Raw genomic sequence first — 21,710 nt, forward strand, 5'->3', positions numbered from 1 at the left:
TCCGCAGATTATAATTTCGACCTGAACAAGAACACATTCAATATCAGATCCAATACTCCCAGGGGTGTTGGTTTGTTACGGGAACTTGGAGGACTTTGTGATTCCTACAGGTTTAGCATGCACCAGTGGCCCATTTGTACACACGGGTTCTTCGTTCGGTGAAAATCGAACCCTCGACCTCTCAGACATGTGTCCAATGCCCTTCCAGTCAAGCTTTCCCGACCTCTAGACCACATAAAATCTTTTTATTTACTTATTCGTGCGTGCGTGCGTGTGTGTGCTATAAGCAATGACCCACCTCAAATGGAAGAAAGAAAAGCATTGTGATAGGGTTACGACAGGATTCGAACTCTCCACGCTTCAGATCATTTAGCGACAGATTTACCCTCACCCACGATGGCACTTTATTGCTCTATAGAAATTACATACATGTGCAGGTATGTTTGCTCAATTTAGCCTTATAAACCTTTGTCAAGTAGAATACAGATCGAACAATTTGATGAAGGATATCACGAAGAATACATACAGGGCAAAGGCAGGATTCGAACCAGCCATCTCCACGCTTGACGAAACTTGCTTAATGTTTGTGAATTCGGATATGAACAAAAATGAGCGGATCGAGGCGTTCTCACGTGTTGTTATCATTGTATAAAAGTGCATCATTTTCTCGTTCATTCTGTTTATCTGTTCCGTGTTGTAGTGTTTCGTGTCTGTTTCTTGAAATACAGCATTGTAGTTCGAAAAGTGACTCTTTGCGTAATACACATTCGTCGCGTCATAGGAAGTTTCACTGGGTAAGTCTAAATCCGCTTCATCTCTTGCTTCTTGATAATCATGTCTAAAAAATAATTTAATTGTTTTAAAAAGTAATTTTGCGAACGTTAAGAAATATTTAAATGGGGTGGTTAATTTTAAATGTGGTTAACTTACTAGGAACTTGACTTGCGCACACGTAGAGTAAAATTTCATATTTTTTTTGCTTATAAGTTTGCTAATCCTTTTTCCAAATGATAAAATACGATGTTTCATGTTTAGTCTTCTTAAAATTAATTCGTAATTTGAAGAGATTTGAATAAAACATTTTATTGAATAAGAACATTTTATTCAAGAACATTTTATTCAACGACAGTCTAGTTTGATAAAAGTAAGTTTCTGATAGAATTTGATAATACATCAGCTTTTATATTTTATTTTCTAGTTTATAGTAAAATTCATAATTAGTTGTCAAAATTATTATTAAAATATTGCTATATCAGGAAAATGCTCGATGTACCTTGTTTTCTTAAACAGCTACTAAAAAATTGCAAAAAATTCCAAAACAGTGTTTTTCTTAGAATCTTCATCTCAAAAATTCTTTTTCTAACAGATTCAATTGGCTAACGAATCAATTGGCTTTGCAACTATTTAACATTGATTCCTTTGACTAGGGGTCATTTCATTCATGTCGTCAGACTTTAAAATTTCGATTTTAGAATGCAAAAATTTCAAGAATGCGTAAGCTGGCTTTAACTTATTTTGCAGACGATTTTGTCCTTTTATCTAGTGAAGATGTTGGGTGTAGACTTCGCAAGTTTAAAAAGTAGCTTAAGGTAAACTCCGGTAAAACTTCATACTATATTGTGCCAATTCTTTGATTACTTAACTATATATTGGCCACAAATTACAAAACCTGTAACTATAGACTGTTACCGTATTTTGAATTTCGCTATGTTTGGTCTCACATTTTCTCGCGAAAATCTTCGTACACTATTTCGCGCATGTTTAACTCGGAATATACGATTTAAAAAACTCATGAGTGATGATGAGGTGTGAATAAATTTAGCTGCTTCATAAGTTTTTGTGTATTGTCATTCTCTATATAATCGGACTTTTTGAAGCACCTTTTTATTTCTTAGTTTTTGGTATCTTAATTTTAAGCTTGGTTTATAATTCTTATCTGGTTCTAAAAGTTTAAGTTTACTTATCTGCATTTTTCCCCCTCTTCTGAGAGTAGGATATAGCATTTTAATTGTATTTATAAATTTATTGCAAATAATTTATGGTGTCTTTATCAAGCATGTGGACGCAATATTCAATAATGCAGCAGGGCTTTGTACCTTATTGTTTAGTTTTTAAAACCTTTAAGTAACTGTACAATTTATGATTTTCAAGCATTTTCTTTTTGTATGTGTGTAATGATGTGGAGATTGTTGGTGTTAGCTTTATACCTTAATTTATTCTTTTTTCTTTTTAAATCTTTTTTGAGATTGATATCTATGATTAAATTTGATGTAATGATTCCCTTTTGCAGTTTTTGTCCCAATAATATTTACGTCCAAACAATCGTACTTAGTTTTGACACTTTTTTTGTAAATGTTACGTCCCAAACGATAAATTCCTTTATGCGTGTTAGCAAATTCCAGTTTTGGTCTTGAAGGGTTAAAATTGTGTAGCAGTTGAAGTAAATTTATTAGGTTAACACAATTTCGATAGAGGAAATAAACTTCTTAGAATTTGTAAAGTAAAAAATATAATGTTTGTATAATTTAAACGGTAAGAATCTACTTTGACATTCTCATCATAACTGTATAACAATTTTAAGACCCTCTGTTTATTTATTCTTGATTCAGGAAAGACTTCATTTATGACAAGATATTGAGTAAAATAAGAGAATCTTAATTTTTATATGTAATAATTTACTTTAAAGAAAGTAATTTTAGCAATTGGGTTGAAAGGCTGAAAACTTATTTTTCTCTAATACAATTAATATATGTTATGATAATAAAACAACTCTTTCGATGAGTTATCGCAGCAAAAGTAAGATTTTTATTACCAAATAAGAAAATATTATTACCATTCTGCAAGGGACAGAAAAAAATACGTCTTACAGTTTCAGACACACAGAATGCATGACAATCTAAGAATAAATGTTTGAACTTTCAAAGTAAATTGCAAGCAAAAGCTATTGTGTAAACAAAAATAAATAAAATGCAAGTTGTTACAAATGAGACTATTATGTGGTTCGAGCAACTCAAATTGTTTTGAATTTTTAAGGACTAATGAATACTTTAAAAATAATAACGTTTTCTGTGTCTCCGTTTTGAAGCAGAATATAAATTAAAATACACATCTCACTTTTTTATCCTGCTTTTCTGTGAATCGTTCTTGTTAAAATAGATGAATCGTGCTAAATTACGTTACCTTAAGTTAGTAAATGTGTTTTTGTACAAAGGAAAAGAATTTTAGAGTGATAATAAATTTAATAACTTTCATAGTATTTTTATCTTTATTCGAAGCGCATATCTTTATTAGAAGCGCATAAATTGAATAAAAAAAATTGTATAAAATAAATTGAATGCAAAAAAACTGTAAAATAGACCAATTGTTGATTTACAGAATCTAATAAGCCAAAGTTGCTATAAAATTATGAATAAAAAGTTAGAAGATGGGATAAAAGTTATGAAATTAATGAAGCATAGCATGAAAGGATAAGTACATAACAAAATGTATATGATCAGGAAACAAATTAAAAACAGGTGAATAATTTCAGATATACACAAGTAGCAGTGATAGAAGAAAGAGTATGGGAAAATATCGAAATTTTCCGTCGCAAATTAAAGATATATTCAAAAAAAGTTCAGCCGCCACAATTTTAAGTTTTAATAAATACATATGATTTGATGTTATAAAAGATAAGTTAACTATGCGAAAATAGTAGTGAATATGTCATAAATTTGTTTCATTATGTCACGGCTTTATTTAAAAATATTTTTTCCACTAATTTTCATGGTAGTATGCATTTTCTGGAAAATATTTGAACAGATTTAATGAGAATTTTTCTCATTTTTTTTAAAGACTCTCTTATGAAGAAAAAATTTACAATCAAATGTTCAGTATAAAATATAGGTAATGTTTGTTTTAAAGATATTGTAAACATTATGAAGGAAGATTATTTTTTCTAAAATGGAAACAATTTAAAAAACCTGGTAAAAATGAAAGGAATTATTTTCATGTTGCGTAAAAAAATTATTTGCTATTTTTAAAAAAAATTCAAGCTAAAATATGAACACTTAATAATGTAATGATTTATATAGGAGATTATTTCTTTTTTAAAAACCTAGTTTATTTATGAAGGTATTCAAAAGAATCTGATTATTCTGAAGATATTTCATTACTCCGAATTTTTATTTAATTTACAGGAATAGTTTCTATTTGAAAATTTATTTCAACCGAAATATTTGTCTAATTAACTGAAATAATTGTGTTTGTGTATTAGTGTCGTTATGCGATATTTCGGCAGTTTTTTCTACCTCTTTATAGAAGGACGAAGTATTTTTTCTCGATATTTGAATTTTTCTAGTCTTAAACTATTATAAAATTTTCACTTAATTCAACAAGCAACTTTTAAAAATATCGAAGAGCGTGGAGATTCGTTTACAATGTTTGCGAGTACTGTATTGAGACGAGCACAGGGTTGCCTCTCAGTGAGGGTTACTAAAAAGGCTATGAAACAGTTGTTTAATAAAACCGCGGCGGGTGGAGGTGCCCGGGAGTTGACATTAAGAAAAATCTCCTCACCGTGAGCCTGGCGGCTAAGAGCACTTTAACCCATTATCCGTCAACCACTGAAGATATCTTGTGTCAGCACTGTGGTCTGTGCAAGCCGTGTGCGGAATTTGTATCAAGGAGAAATCGTTGGGATTCGAACCCGATTCACCTCATTAGAAGGCTAACGCTCTATCCCCTGAGCTGATATTTTGATCACCGTAACAAAGTATCTTTCCCTGATTTTTTGCTTGTTACTATAGAAGTCATCTTTAGAATTCAATCATCACTGCTTTTAAAATGGTCTTTTAGAAATATACTATAAGGTGGAGGATTCAGCAAGTTTCGAAATTGTTTCGATTCCTTAATCTCTCGCTCGAATGGATCAAAATTAATAGTTGAAGAACAATTTATTAACTACGTTTTTGAATAAACAATAAGCTAATAAACATGGCCGATATATTTTAAATATTCGAAGAGAACTCAATTGTCATTAGTTAAACTTGTAACAGTGGCTAATGCTAAACCAGTGAAATGAATTTTACTCTTATGTAAAAATTGCTATCTTAAGAAATGGTTCTTTGCTAATTAAGCGCCTAGAGCTCCACTTGAAATTTGAATATTCTAGGCTTTCAATGAGATTTTGATTGACCCGAATTTTGAAACTATTTGACATAGTTCCACATTTGTTCTGGAATTACGAGACACTTTTCAATAACTGAATACATAACAAGTCCTACTTTTATCATCTAGCTATAATATGACATTAGAAATTATGGAATGTTTACTTTTGGGACAACAGAGTTAAGCATACAAGACATTAAAAAGCACTGTAAAAATGTCTAATCTGCAGGCATAATTTATTTCGTAAATCCAGAAACAATTTTGCAGTTAACTTAAATCGTTGATCTATTTTTCTTTAAACTTCTTGTATGAATACTAGTACTAGTACTAGTTTAGACAGTACTGTAAAAAAAGATAAAGGATCAAGTAAAAATGAGGTTAGAAACATATGAAGTAATTATAAAATGAAAAGGTTTAGGGTGAATCAAGGAAATATATCGGTAATATTTAAGCTATGACTATACAATTGCCTAATTTTAAAATTATGCAAATTGTTGAAACTGATTTTTCTTAATCAGAAAATCTGTGATACTCTGTGGCTCGGCGATATTTTAATTTAAATACTTATATTTTACGTAACTGATTTTCAAAATTTCCTCACTTTTCTCAGCCATAATGCATATTTAGATAAATGTTAAATAATAAAATTTTGAGAAAAGGGAATCTCCAATACTTTGTTTGCCTGCTAAGTGAGCGTATAGCTAATTTTACAAATTTTCGATTCAATTTCTTTTCTCTACTGAGGAAAACTCTTGATACTATAACCTTTCATAAAGAAATCTTTAATAGCAATTTTGTTAAAATAATTCTCGGATTGTGATTAATTTCTAAAATCTTACGTAATTCCTAAGTTAAACAATTGTTAAACAATTTTCTGTGTCTAAGGTGATCTTAAAAATTTATTTACTGTAAGGAATTTACCTTAAATATGAACTTCTGTATTTAAATGATTAAAATCATGCACAAATAATTTAAGTGGGTAAGGTTCAAATCAATACGTAACGCACTAGTAAAATAGCTCTTCAGAATTAGCCTCCCTTTTTTGACCCCACGCTTACCTTTACTGCTACTCACATTTATCTAAAAGCACTTAATATTTGTATTTTTTAAAGGTATCTGCATCTAGTTACACGTATAATTAGTATGAAAACGGCTTTCTATCGGCATTTAAAAATTAATGAAGTTTTCTCAGGCCATGTAAAAGGTTAAAGCTGGATTAATATCCAAAAATTATGATAAATACGGCTGATTCCCCAGTGAGTGCGTTATAAATTTAGTTTATTCCGTTTTAAATATTCAAAATATTTATGTTCGAATAATGTATTCATATAATATAAACTGCTGTTTGTAGAAAATGCAACACCATGAAGGAATCGTCAGAATCAAATGAAATTCGCAGCAAATGTCAATTATAGGATATTATGCAAATTAATAAAGTTTCAGAGCCATCGCGCGTGCGTGGCGCGCGCAGCGCCCTCTGAATTGATGCTGAAAGCGTATAAATAAAGTGCTGTAGCGGGACGTTGAAAATAGTCTATGATTATTTGTTAGTGGCAAACGTTTAGTGAGACCTGAGTATGCCTCCACGACGGAAGAATAAGAAATTCAAGCAACTTACGGAGTTTGAACGAGGGAGGATAATCGGCCTTCGAGAAGGAGGATTTTCCTATCGCGCAATAGCAGCTCGTATGCAGCGGAACAGTTCCACAGTGATGCGAGTTTGGAAGCAGTGGACCGACGAGCACCGAACAACTCGAAAAACAGGCACTGGACGACAGAAGGTGACGTCAGAGCGCGATGATCGACACCTGCTCCGCATGGCGGTGAATGATCGCACAGCTTCCTCCAGGCAGCTGGCAGCACATTGGTCTACTGCTACAGGTGTACAATTGTCGGCTTCGTCAATTCGTCGTCGTCCGCTGCGCCGTGGATTGCGTGCAAGGGTGCCATTATACAGGATTCCCCTCACGGCGGATCATCGACGGCTGCGTCGGCAGTGGGCTCTTGAGCACAGAGACTGGCGAGCTGATTGGCACCAAGTTGTCTTTTCAGATGAATCACGCTTCAATTTGTGGACCCATGATGGCCGTGTTCGTGTTAGACGTTATGCCGGTCAACGCTGCCTTCCTGAGTGTATTATTGAACGACATAGTGGTCGAACACCCGGAGTTATGGTCTGGGGTGCGATTTCGTATCATGGACGATCCAATTTGATACGAATTGAGGGTAATCTCAATAGCAACAGATACGTCCGTGAAGTGCTACAGCCCGAAGTCGTTCCTTTCCTTCAAGGCATCCCTGGAGCTATCTTTCAGCAGGATAATGCACGCCCACATGTTGCGCGGACTGTTAGAGACTTCTGTTCAGCACAACGCATGCAACTTCTTCCTTGGCCTGCTTATTCGCCGGATATGTCGCCTATTGAGCACGTGTGGGATATGGTTGGTCGGCGTCTCACTCGTGATCCGCGTCCTGCAGTTTCCAAAGACGAACTTTGGTTGCGCATACAAGCGATATGGAATTCTCTTCCTCAAGCAGATATTCAACATCTGTTTGACTCCATGCCATGTCGTATAGCAGCACTTATTGCAGCGCGTGGTGGCTGCACCAAATACTGATTTCGGACGCTTAATTTGTTTCTTTTGTTTTGAAAATTTCATCATTTATTTGTATCAGTACAAGTCGTTTCTGCATTAAATTTCATTTGATTCTGATGATTCTTTCATGGTGTTGCATTTTCTACAAACAGCAGTTTATAATGTATTTACAAATTTGAGTGAGAAAGTTTTAAAAATTATAAAGTAATATTCACAATGAAAAACTTAAAATCTCTGCTTTTGATATATATTTCTAAATTTCAATTGCAAAATTTTTATTTTAAGAACTAGTACTTTAACCGTTTGAGTGCTGAAGAGTTTTCTTATATCTATGCTAATAGTGCGGAATGAAATGCGTACAACACTACTAACCAACTACTAACTACTACCAACCAACTACTACCAACAACAACAACTACCCAACCTATACTAACCAACAGCAGCGTCTCCTCCTTTTTGACAAATAACAAGCGAAGCGCGATAGCACTTCGCCGCACTCAAACGGTTAACAGAGAACAGGCTTAAAATAATAAGCTTGTCTAGGATAATTTGTTCTGGACAGACGTTCAGTTACAGTGGTTAAATTCTATGAATCTATGTACTTCGTCTTAAAGAAAATTATTAAATTTTTACTACGGGTTAAACTTGTTATGCCAATCAAACAGGCTTTAGTGCATCAGTAGGGTTGAAGAATTGGGCATTGAATGCACATTGCTTCTTTGTGGTGGCTGGTTCCCCTGCCAGGTATTGTTTGTTACGTTGGAGACGTCAAATACCCGTTAAAGCCGTATTTATCAAAAGCTTGCCGTGAACAAACCCGGTTCGGTCTACTAGCTTCCTGCGGTGACCAAATATTCCCGTTTAACAACTTTTTACAATTAAATCACCTGTGAAAAATCTTTAATTACGACATTTAAATTGGACAGAAATTTAATTTCATATTTAGTTTTTAAACTTGTAATGAAATGTTTTTATATCATTTAAATACAATTCCGTGTAGCGAAACTTATGTTCCTTTGCTATAATTATTTTATATTCCATAACTGTTGTAACTAGATTAAACTAAAAGAACCAGCATAAACATAACTGTAAGAAATTAAATTTTTATTACCTCCTTTTACTATAAATTTTTCACTTTTCGCATTTGTCTCAAATCTTCGAGTTTATGTAAATATAAAAATTTTAAAAGAAATTTTCCCTAAATATTACTGTTTGTTTAAAGAGTATCGAAGTTGCACGAAATTGTTTATAATTATCATTCAATGTTTTCTCGCTACTGTTTTTGTGAAATCACACTGTGGAAACTTTCAACTAAATTCTATTCAAAGTTTCAAGAAATTAATAGAAACCCTCTCTCTCAGAAATTGGTTTCCTGAAACATTTCTTAAGACAAACTTTGAACATTCAAGATGTATAAAATTGAAAGCCATTTTACTACATTTTTACACCTACAAATCCGTTTTAATTAGTTAGAGCACTGATACCTTTTAGTTCTGTAACAGATGACAATGCAGTGAGGTTCGCCCTCATTTAACGAAAGAATTCATCTTTATCTACATTTTTACCAAGTTTCTAAAACGTGTAGAGTGCATGACTTTACTACATTGCATGTTAACAGAAGTTTCAAAGTTTTTTTTTTTCCGACTAGAACAATCTAAATTTTCATAGCTTTTTGTCTCTGAATGAGAATTATCGTCAATTGAAGTTATAAGTACTTTGCGAACACCTGGGATGCTCAAATTTCAATTAGAGCTGTGTGTCTTAATATTAAGCTGACCAGGGCCCTTTAAATAAAAGCTAATAGAATTTCTAAATGAGCATTCGGAAACTTTGCTCCTCAAATTTTCCAAAAATTTAAAAAATATTTCTGTTTAATAATCTCTGCAAATCTAAATAAAGTAATTATAATAATTTCGGAGTGGAGATTCGCAATTAAAGTTCAGGGGACTCACGGGAGATATTAAGAGCGCCAGATCTAGGTATCTGCCGCATTCTGTATTTAATTAAAAAATTTTAAGGGAGTATTTTGGGATAACCAAACTAACGTTAACTCTGCGTCATTTTTCCCTATTTATCATAACCAGAGCTTTGGCGCCTCAGAGGATAAAGCGCTCTCCTCCTAATGAGGTGACCCGAGTTTGGTCACAGTGATAGCAGTCTGGTTCGAATTCCGCACCCGGTTCGGTCCGACCCAGGACTGATATAACCTATTCTCAGTGATAGACGGATCATGGGTTAGAGTTCCCCTTACATCAGGCTAACTGTCGAAGGTTTTCGTAATTTTCCTTTCCATGTAAAGCAAATGGATGTTAGTTCCTTCCTCCAAAAAACCCTCCATGAAGGCAAATCTCTCATTATACTTGATCTAGGAGTTACCTTGTCTTCTGGATTGGGTTCGAAATTACAAGTCAACAGAGCTGAAAATTAATAACCGTAAACATTATTAAAAGACTATAATACTTATACCCATTTAAATTAGAAATGACTTGCGTCCTTCTATAAGTAATTTTATGAAATTAGATCTGTTAAATGTAAATCTTAGAGCTAGCAAATTTTCTTTCTTAAAGTTTGTTACTTTTCTGTGTTCTACGGTACAGTAAGAAAATATCCATTGATTATGATTGAAAATTTAATTTTCTGAAATCTTGGTTTAGAAGCTATGAAATGTATCCTTTAAAAAAAAAAACTTTATGAATATGTGCTACTTCTGAAATAAATCCTAAATGGATAATCCGCTTTAAAACCACTTTATACAACATCTGTGTTTTTGCTGCTGAAAACGCAAATTTTGGAATCTTTAGGATATTATCACTTGTTTGCAATCCAGTATGATGTACCGTGATTGTCTTCTTCCATGCTGCTAAACTTCCGCAAAATTAAATTCGAATCTTCAAAAATGTATTTTTACTTGCGTAATAAGTATATCAATTTTCACATCTGTAAATTGTATTTATTTGTATAATATCTGATAGCTTCTATACTGGTAAATCAAATTCTAATTTTCTATCTGAGCTATATAGTACTTCTTACAAAACTTTTTTAGGAACTGTCATTATGCAATGAAAACTGTTTAAATTGTTAAGTAAAGATACGTTTATTGATTATGTGTATCATAGCTTATTACCTCTTATAAACCTTTCGTGTTACTCAACAGAAAAGCTGGTGTCATCTAATTTAGATCAAAAGCAGAGTGCAACATAACATTTTTGGTGTTTCACTAACTTTTTGTAATACAACTGAAAATATTTTAAAATGGTTGTAAATAATGTCTTTCATGAGGTATTTAACTCTAAATTTTCTTCAAGTAAATTGTACATATGACCAAGTGATGGAATTATTTGTACATGTTTCTGAAAGAAAAGGTTATTCCACATATGTACATGTTTCTCAAAGAAAAGGTTATTCCACATATGTACATGTTTCTCAAAGAAAAGGTTATTCCACATATGTACATGTTTCTCAAAGAAAAGGTTATTCCACATATGTACATGTTTCTCAAAGAAAAGGTTATTCCACATATGTACATGTTTCTCAAAGAAAAGGTTATTCCACATATGTACATGTTTCTCAAAGAAAAGGTTATTCCACATATGTACATGTTTCTCAAAGAAAAGGTTATTCCACATATGTACATGTTTCTCAAAGAAAAGGTTATTCCACATATGTACATGTTTCTCAAAGAAAAGGTTATTCCACATATGTACATGTTTCTCAAAGAAAAGGTTATTCCACATATGTACATGTTTCTCAAAGAAAAGGTTATTCCACATATGTACATGTTTCTCAAAGAAAAGGTTATTCCACATATGTACATGTTTCTCAAAGAAAAGGTTATTCCACATATGTACATGTTTCTCAAAGAAAAGGTTATTCCACATATGTACATGTTTCTCAAAGAAAAGGTTATTCCACATATGTACATGTTTCTCAAAGAAAAGGTTATTCCACATATGTACATGTTTCTCAAAGAAAAGGTTATTCCACATATGTACATGTTTCTCAAAGAAAAGGTTATTCCACATATGTACATGTTTCTCAAAGAAAAGGTTATTCCACATATGTACATGTTTCTCAAAGAAAAGGTTATTCCACATATGTACATGTTTCTCAAAGAAAAGGTTATTCCACATATGTACATGTTTCTCAAAGAAAAGGTTATTCCACATATGTACATGTTTCTCAAAGAAAAGGTTATTCCACATATGTACATGTTTCTCAAAGAAAAGGTTATTCCACATATGTACATGTTTCTCAAAGAAAAGGTTATTCCACATATGTACATGTTTCTCAAAGAAAAGGTTATTCCACATATGTACATGTTTCTCAAAGAAAAGGTTATTCCACATATGTACATGTTTCTCAAAGAAATGGTTATTCCACATATGTACATGTTTCTCAAAGAAAAGGTTATTTCACATGTACAGGTTTCTCAAAGAAAATTTAACCTCTTTGCGTAGCAAAACTATTCAGATTAGCTTGCTTAAGCAGTTTGCTGCAGCTCATTGCATTCGCTAAGTGTTATGCCTTATAGAAATTAGAAAAATTTCTGTGTTATGAATCTGTCCACACGTGTAAGTAGTCATCAATGATAAAGTGACAAAACTATCTTAATAGCGTCAATGGTGAAATAGTTTTTTTTCTGTACTTGAAGGTATATTGTATCAAAACTCCGCGGTGATTTGGATTCGTTTAGGAATGTTCATTAAGTTAACGTTTTCATTAAGGAATGTTTTCATTATGTAATGTTGAACGTTTCAAGTTGAGCTAAATTTACCCCCATAAGTTAATGTTAAGTAATGTAAGGTTAATTAATTACAGCCTCGTATGGCACATCAAAATTTGTGGTAATATAATTTCTTAGTTTTATTATTTATGTACTTTGTTGTAAAACTTGATAAATTTTTGTTTTGTGAACCTGGCAACTTAGATGCATAATTTATGTTCCATATGGCTTCGTGCCTGACTTTGTGTTAAGAAATATATCCGTAAAGAACTGAAGTCATTTTGATCTAATCTTTGTGAAGGATAATAGAATGTATCACTTAAGTGTACTTGACAATATTGGCTTACTCTAAATAGAATGCAAGGAACAGTTGCTAACGTAAACAAGTGCCACGTTTTAATAACCAATCTGGTTCGATATACCCACTCTACGTCGCTCATCCTATTCTAAAGTAGTCTGTTTTGAAATCATTACGATATATGTAGGTTAAAAACTATAAAACTTTAAAAAGTAATTCCATAACTTTTTCTAGGAATTTTTCGTTTGACATATTTCGTTAGACGTTATTTTTCGCAATGTCATTAAAACTATCAATACTAATATTGCAAAGATAACTCAATTTAAGCCCCCTAAAACTTCTCAACATGTTGAAAAGTTTCTTGGTGTTTGTGGTTTTTACCGCCACCCGATTCCTAATTATCCGAAACTCACCAATGTGCTAATTCAAGTAACCCTTAAAAACTCAAAATTTCAGTGGAGAGAGAGGAGCATCAAAATGCCTTTAATCAATTACAAAATATATTTCTCTCTGAGCCTTTTGTACATCTTCCCCAATGGGATAAGCAGTTCATCCTTAATACTGATGCCAGTGGTTCTATTTCAGGTGTTTTAATGCAAGGATTTAATGGTCAACTAAAACCCATGTCTTACTTTAGTAAAGGTTTATCCCAATCAGAACGTAATTATCCCCCCGTAAAATTTGAACTTTATGCTATTTATAGATCTGTAATGGCATTTAAACACTATTTGGCATATAAAAAGTTTATATGCCAACACCATCCACACTGATTCCAAACCTTTGGTTCATTATAAAAAGGTAACGTCCCCTGCTGATATTATAACTCGTTGGCTTCTACAGCTGTCAGAATTCACGTATGAAGTAAAATATATAGCTGGTACAACGAATCAGTTAGCCGATTACTTTAGTAGAAGTCAGAAAATGAGTTAATTTAACCTTTTGTCGATGCTAATGTTGATGACCAAATTGTAAATTCTATTCAAAACACTGACCCTCAAAATGAAATTTCTGTAACTACATTCTTTAATGAACAACAAAAGGATCCAAATATTTCAGAAATTGTTGATATAATTAACTCACCTTCATTAATGCTAAGAAAACTAAAAATTTTATTATTGATTCAGATACTAGTTATTAGTGCGTGTTTGCAATGATAAAAATTTAGCTCAATGTATTGTGGTACCTCAAAGTTTACAAGCCAAGGTACAAAGACTGCTCACATTACTCAACTTGGTCTGAAAAAAAACCCGTGAGCTTATAACTAATAAATATTTCTGGAAAAAACATGTATACAGACACAAAGTTTTGTTCTTTCTTGTGATGTATGTCTCCGTACCAAAAATTATGGTATACCCCAGCCTACTTTTAAATCTTTACCTATTCCTAAGGTACCCAATGAGTTTATATCATTTGATATTGTTAGCCCCATCAAAAACTGGATATGTATTCACTATTTTAGATCACTTCTCTAAAATTGTAAAATTATACCTGTCGAACAGCTTAACGGCTGAGGCTGTTTCTCAACATTTAATTGATCATATTGCTAATAATGGTAGATCTGCTCTGGCACACAGAATGCTTCTCAAAACTTTTCTCTCGAAGATATTTTCATGTCATTGTGACATAATTCGGGTTTCTGAGACAAATGTGAGCACAGGTCTCTTTTATTGCTTCTTTGTACTCATTTTGATTGCATAAAACTTCTAAATTCATTAAGACAACAATAAGAAACAGCGCGTCGTTTTATTTCTATTTGTTTCATGGGAAAAATTCTTATTAGTTACTCTGGCTCTAAATAGTTGGCAGATTTTGCCTATACCTGTGAGTTAAATAATTGAAGGGCTCATTAATAACGAAATTAGCAGGAAGCTCGCATTTAATTTTTAATCAGAGGATGTTAAGCACTATGAACGTCTACAAGGAGATTTTGGTCTTTCGTTGGATATTTACGAAAAGAAAAATATGTCAGGCAAATATGTCATTGCATAAGGGAAACTTATTATGAAACGAAAAATTCCAGTAGACGGCACTGAACGTGACGGAAATCCGGATTGGTAGTGGTAGACGGCCGTTCTGCTACCTCTTCGAACTTCACACTCGTCCAACCGTTTGGGAATTTTTCGTTTTTCAGACTAAGGTGCAGTAAAGGCAGGGGTGTTATAAGAGCTGGGTGGACCTGGATTGCGATGGTAGATCGCATTTCCGTGACCTGCAGTCTCTGAAGTACCCTTGCGCTTACAGCGAAATCTAACTGTTAACTTAGCTACTAAGTTTTTCTCGCTCTCGTTAAATTAACTTTTAAAAGGCTGAGGTGGTCAAGAGTAAGATCCTGGACTGTAACAAAAGGTTGCAGGTCCGTGCCCTGAAAAGTCACCCAGCACTTGACTAGCATTGTAGAGTACAGACGTTCATAGTGCTCTGAATTATCTAATTTCATCTACGATATTTTCCAGATATAGAAAAACATTACTTCTAAGTAAGATTCGTTAAGGAATAAAATGGGACATTTATGAAAATTTTAACGGGCGCCGCTTAAAGTTTGAGTTAAACTTTAATTTGGTTTTTATGATTAGCTTTAAAAGACTTGAGCTCTGTCTCTACAAATAACAATTTTGATACCAAAATTTCAATTTGAAAATCTGGCTTAATATCAGAGTGAAATACTTGCGAAAGAATATTTGAACATTTTATTAACCTGCTCTCACATAGGGTTCAGAAAACCGGGCAATGTTAAAATTGCTTGACAATATAATAGCTATTTTTTGGAATAGTTTTCAGAAGTCTAAGTGCAATATATATAAATGGTACAAGGAAACACCTAAAATGAGCTGTACATTCTGTGTAGAATTTTCTGGGGACATTTGCCGATAGTCCTTAACATTCAAAATTTTGATGCCGATATTGACTCGAATAAGAAGCAGGCTGAAATTAAGATTGGTATATTGTACTGAGGATTTCAAAATTCTTACAAGAATCTAATGCCCTGGCCAGAAGAGTAGAATCTAAATGAACGATTCTTAAATAGTAGTCTACAAAGAACTGTTGAGCCAAATTTTATTAACTATTCAAGGTGAAACTAAAGCTCTTAATTTTCTCTGAAAAGTTAAATTTGTTTTAATGAAAAGTTTTAGTTTGCCTAGAATCAACATAAATAGTTCTCACTACTGTAACGGAGTTTTTAAAAATACATTTTGGTCAAATAAAAGGGATAAAATTTTTGTTAGCATATAAAAAATTTATAAAATTTTACTTTTTGATGTTAACCCATAACCATTAACCTATAGCCGTTTAGTCATCAAAATCGTTCAGTTCTGTGAGACAAAGAAAGTAAGTAAGCACGTATAACCTAATTTTTGTTTAAACATTACTTAAACTAGGAAGACACTTTATATTTTAAAATTAGTAAGATATTTCTAACTTTAAATTTTAATATGTTAAAAGTCATTTGCTTGTAATGATATTACTCATAGAAATAAAAATTTTCTAGCTTTTAATTATAGGTATTTCTTATGTTCTTGTATGAGCTTTAATTTCAGAAAATTTTATGAAATTATATCCGTATCTTTTAAAATGACCCTAAACAAATTGAAAAACCAGTTGTCATAAAATATCAATTTGTTCTTATTTCTTTCCTATTCGTTTCATCAATCAAAATTTAATTGAATAACTCTTCTGTATTTGACAAACATTCAAATGTGAGTGACAATGTAGAAATTTAAAATAAAAAATTCCAACATAGTATTTTTTCCGCTTTGCAATAAAATATCTATTAAGTATCTTGAATACTGTAAACAACGAAAGCACCTGAATCGGGTATAAAGTTCAAACTTTTAAGGTTAAATACATTTTTAAAATGAAATATTCAATTCATCATCATATCTGGCTAGACAGCCCAGGGTGGGCCAGCGCCTTCCTTTGAATTCGAATCCACTTCTCTCTACTTTTGACACTTGTTCGCCAGTTTTTCTCCTTTAGAGTAAGGAAATCAGTCTCAACTAAATCCAGCCATCTCAGCCTGGGTCTACCTCTTTTTCTGTTCGTTAGGGGTTTGTGTAACAGGATTTTTTTTAAATTTGAGTCATCATTCCTTCTGAAAATGTGAGCTGCCCAGTTCATTCGATGTATTTTAATGAATTTCACAATATCTGGCTCTCTGTAGATTTTATACTGTTCAGTATTATATCGTCTTCTCCAGGAATTATTTATTTTTATCCCACCAAGGATGGCCCTCAAAACTTTTCTCTCAAAAATGGCAATTTTATTTTCACCAGCTTGAGTTAGGTTCCAGGTCTCAGATCCATAGGTAAGTATTGGCCTAATTAATGTTTTATAGAGTAAAAGTTTTGTATTTTTTGATAAAAGAGAGGATTTGAAAAAAACGTTTTAAATATTCAATTAAGTATCTTTAATTAAATGTTTTTTTTAGTAAAGCTTTAGGCTATGCGGAGAGAAGTTATAAACAATGTAAACATTCATCTACGAAATGGTATCCCACAATAGAATTAACACTTGTTACATACTAGTGTTTTGGAATTATATTTTTGTAGTGGTAGATATACACTACAAGGCTATTACGACTCTACTCTCTAGAATATTGCTTGAAAGTTTAAATAAATCTTGCCACTAATATATATATTTACTTTGAAGATTTTAGTATATGAAAAATAAACTGTTTGAACATTTGCAACTGTACGAACTCTAATCTATGATGAGTAACTGTAAATTAAATTTTTATTGATGTTTGAAAGTACAAATATATTACAGCAGGTATACTCTTCATATTGTTCAAAAACGTACTAATGTATCTTTTAAATATTTGTTTCTTTCTCTCCCTTATTGGATTAGATTGTTTAATTTATCCTGTTTTGAGCCAAGGTACTGTTTTTCTCTTTTGTATTTTTCAGAATTGTCTGTATTCTTGATTGGTGGCTGATGTGCAAGTTTTGAGGTGCTATGACCACACAGGGTGAAAGGCTTCGAGAACGTATCAAATTATTTGAAGAGGAAAAAAGTGATTGGATGGAAAAATGTTACCAGCACAAAGTACGTGTCAATTACTTTTTTGCTAAGCCAGTGGGTGAAACGAGGAACTTTATTTTCCTTTGTTCCTCGAAGCTATATTTTTAAAACTCAACTGAAAGTCGCACTGAATGTTAAGTCTCCAGATTATGTGTCGTCGATGAAGTTTCGTAAATTTTCTGGGAATGAGACACTTGCTATTAACACTGGAATACGACACTTTGCCTCCCAATGAGATGACTCAATTTCGAATCCCATCCATGGCTGGTTGATACGAGGCTTGCACTGACCACAGTGCTGACGTAAAATATCCTCGGTGGTTGACTGATCGCGACTCGTACCGTTGAGCTAACCGTGGGTGGTTTTCCTGGTTTCCCTCTCATGTAACGCAAATGCGGGTTAGTTTAAACAAAGTCCTCCAGGAAAGCTAGTTTTAAACTATTAGATCACGCTATTTCTCATATGTAACTGTAAAGTTCTCAAATTCTTAGAATTATTTTATAAGTTTAGAGATATTAGTGAAACTCAGAAATGGCTTTGTTCTTTTACGCTAGTTCAACCTCTTTGCGGTCTCATCAATTTTGCACATTGTTATCATACTGACTGTGTTCTTGTTGAAGGAATGCAAAATGAATATTAGAGAATTTTAAAAAGAGTAACGCTATTAAACGCAATATAAAATTTTACGAAATTTGTTAACGTCAGGGCCTCTATGTATTAAGAGTCGATATTTTTAAATGCAAGAATAAATATTGTTTATAAGTGTAACGGTAAAAGCTTCGGTAGCTGTGAGTAGAATTAAGATCAACGTTTTTTAAGTATAGTGTTTGCACAATACGAAATTGTACCGTTTAGGAATAATTAAAAAAAAACAAATGCGTGAATTTTTTTTTCTAGAAAACTAGTTAACCCCCATCTATCATTTGTAGAAGTTAATAAATTTTGACTATTTGATACGGATAAATTTGTATTAATATGAAAAATGTTTGCATTCATTCTTACATCAAGTTTTTTAAAAATTAATTCTATAGGGATTCTGCAGAGTTTAATTATTTTGAAAAGGGGTCAGCTTCACTTTGGATCCAGAGTTTTGAAAACCTCTTTTCATAATGATTTAATTACTGAAGTTGTACATAATCTTTTAAAAAAACTTTAAATGCGTCATTCAATTTTAAAAAAAACGTTATTTAAAACTTGAATGAACTTTCAAATTTCTTTAAATTTCAAGTATTTAATAAATATTTTAGTTTTACATATCTAGGCTTAATTTGCTTAAAATGATAAAAATACTACTGCTCATTGTTATAACGAGTTGTAGCGTTACGTTAGTTTTATTTAATTTGCTTATTTTAAAGGTGTCTTTGTAAAAGTTGCTTATAGGGGATAAAAATTTTAACGTCCATTCGGAATAATAAAATTAAAACAGCTGCATCTAATTTCTTGAAGCTTTTTACTTAAATCTCTTTTAAAATATTTCTTTCATAGAAATCCTAATTTGTGGGGAAAATATGAAATTCTAAATTTAAGATGAATTATATTCTACGATACGTCCGTACACACGGTTGGAAATAAAACTGAATTTTGGATTAGAATTCCAAATCGAGCATGAATATTAATATTAAAAGTAGAAATAAGACAAATTCTTAATAATTACAATAAAAATGAAAATATAAATGCGTGTTGGCAGAACAGTACTTCATCAGGGGACACACTGCCTGCAAACACACAGGAGCCTTTCTGTTAGTGGATTTAACCAAAACTAACAGTTTTGTTAACCAAAACTAACCAAACTAAAATTTAACCAAAACTAACAGTAACAGTTAGTTAGGGTTAAATCCACTAACAGAAAGGCTCCTGTGTGTTTGCAGGCAGTGTGTCTCCTGATGAAGTACTGTTTTGCAAACACACATTTATATTTTATTTTAAATTATTTTTAATTAAGATTTTTTTGGTCTTATTTCAATTTTATATAATACAAATTTGGTTTTCAGCTGCCTTGTGCGCTTTTCCAATTTGAATTAATGAATTAAGGTTTCAGTGTTATGTTACCTCTTAGTTATCAACATTGACTTAGTAAATTGTATTGATTTTGTGATTGGATTTTATAAAGTACTCATTTAATAGTTAAAATTTTTTAATTTGCCTTCGTTTAAATTCATTATAGATATACCAGCTAATCTTTTTTTTCTCTAAATTTGTTTTAAATTATATATTTAGCTAATTGTTTGTCTGCAAGCTCAAATAAGTCGTTGCACCAATATTTAGAAGCTTTTAATATATGAAAAGCAAATGTTTGAACTTTTGTAACTGTACGATCTATGATGGATAATTAATTCTCCACTAATATCCTTCATGTTGTTCAATGACATACTTTATTTAAAATATTGATTTTTAAATATTTTTTTCCAACTTCATTGGATTAGATTGTTTAATTTTTCCTTTTTGAGCCAAGGTACTGTTTTTGTCTTTTGTATTTTTCAGGATTGTCTGTATTCTTGATTTGTGGCTGATGTGTAAATTTTGAGATGCTATGACCACACAAGATGAAGGGTTTCGAGAAATAATTAAATGACTTGAAGAGGAAACAAGTGAATGGATGGAAAAATGTTACCAGCACAAAGAACGTGTCGATAACTTTTTTGTTAAGCTAGTGGGTGAGACGATGAACTTTATTTTTCCTTGTTCTTCGAAGCTGATTTTAAAGCGCAAATGAAAGTCGCACTGAATGTTAAGTCTCCAGATTATGTGTTAACGAAGTTTTGTGAACTTTTTGGTGAATGAGACTAAAGAATAGGACACTTGCCCCCCAATGAGATGACTAAATTTCAAATCCCATCCATGGCTGATTGATAACAGTTCTGCCAGCTTGCACAGACCAAAGTGCTGACGTAAAATATCCTCAGTGGTAGACGGATCGCGACTTAGAATCAAATACCGTCAAGCTAACCGTGGGCGGTTTTCCTGGTTTTCCTCTCATGTAACGCAAATGCGGGTTAGTTTAAGCAAAGTCCTCCAGGAAGGCTAGAACTTATAAAATTTTTAAACTATTAGATCGCGTTATTTCTCATGTGTAACAATAAAGTTGTAAAATAATTCTTTTAAGATTTTGAGAAGTTTAGAGATATTAGTAAAACTCAGAAGTGGCTTTGTTTTTTTTTTACGCTGGTTCAACCTTTTTACGGTCTTATGATAGGGAAAATTTGTTGCAAAATGTGTTTTTATAGTTAGCTATTTCAAGTTTTTCTATTTAAATTTTCTAGTGGTTGTAAATATTTTGTATATTGTATTAAATTGTTCGGTATAGTATTGTAAAAGTGGCAATTTTGTAAGATTGTTGTGACATGAAGTTTCAACTTCATTTGCTTTGTAAATTAGATAGAAATAAATATCTTGTGTATGTTAATTTTAGTTTTTTTTTTTTTTTGGTAGACTAGCAATTTGCTTCGATTGATTAAAGGTGGTTAAATGTTCAATTAAGGGAACATTATTAAATTTCGATAAAATATACTTTAAATTAAATTCATTTCTCTTTCAGCTGTGCGAAAAAATGAAGTAACCGTGTCTTTTGTTTCAATGATCGGATTTTCAGAGTTTTGATCGTAATGGTTCAAAATGGTGACCTTTAATTATGCTTATTATTGATAGATAAGTATTTGTCACTTAACATAATTCAGGTCGCAAGTTTAAATCATTATGATCTTTACCTAGTTAGTGAAAATCTGATCATAAGAGCAACTTATTCAGGGTGAAATCTTCATTCTGCACTCTACTTACTTTTTTCCTGCGTAAATTGTCAGCTTTTTCCTCCGATCAATGTTCTTAGTGTCTTAATTGGTTTTCATGATTTAAAACATTTGGAAAAAAACTTCAACTAATTAACGACATAACAAATAAATTTGCTTCTGAGTTAGCATTGAGAAGAGGT

At 32.1% G+C, this 21,710-nt stretch overlaps 1 protein-coding gene and 1 long non-coding RNA gene across 2 annotated transcripts; both read left to right on the plus strand.

Moving 5' to 3' along the window:
* Window positions 1-20,689, plus strand: LOC147801896 (uncharacterized). The gene is made up of 2 exons (XR_015430557.1): window positions 1-794; window positions 17,671-20,689. It is a non-coding gene; the product is annotated as an uncharacterized LOC147801896 (long non-coding RNA).
* LOC147801897 (uncharacterized) lies at window positions 9,354-13,995 on the plus strand. The gene is made up of 2 exons (XM_087155427.1): window positions 9,354-12,135; window positions 12,170-13,995. The coding sequence occupies exons 1-2, from the start codon at window positions 11,090-11,092 to the stop codon at window positions 12,258-12,260; spliced, it is 1,137 nt and encodes a 378-aa protein (XP_087011553.1). The 5' UTR covers window positions 9,354-11,089; the 3' UTR covers window positions 12,261-13,995.
* Window positions 20,690-21,710: the final 1,021 nt, after the last annotated feature.

The sequence above is a fragment of the Parasteatoda tepidariorum genome, chromosome 11 (assembly GCF_982258835.1).
Source record: "Parasteatoda tepidariorum strain Cologne lab strain chromosome 11, Ptep-v5.0, whole genome shotgun sequence".
NCBI lineage: Eukaryota > Metazoa > Arthropoda > Arachnida > Araneae > Theridiidae > Parasteatoda > Parasteatoda tepidariorum.

What these genes read in the sequence shown, in the direction of transcription:
- LOC147801897 (XM_087155427.1), top strand. Translation starts at nt 11,090, where the DNA reads ATGTTTCTGAAAGAAAAGGTTATTCCACATATGTACATGTTTCTCAAA. An exon ending in GTTATTCCACATATGTACAT is followed by an intron (nt 12,136 to 12,169) that starts GTTTCTCAAAGA and finishes TCACATGTACAG; the next exon opens with GTTTCTCAAAGAAAATTTAA.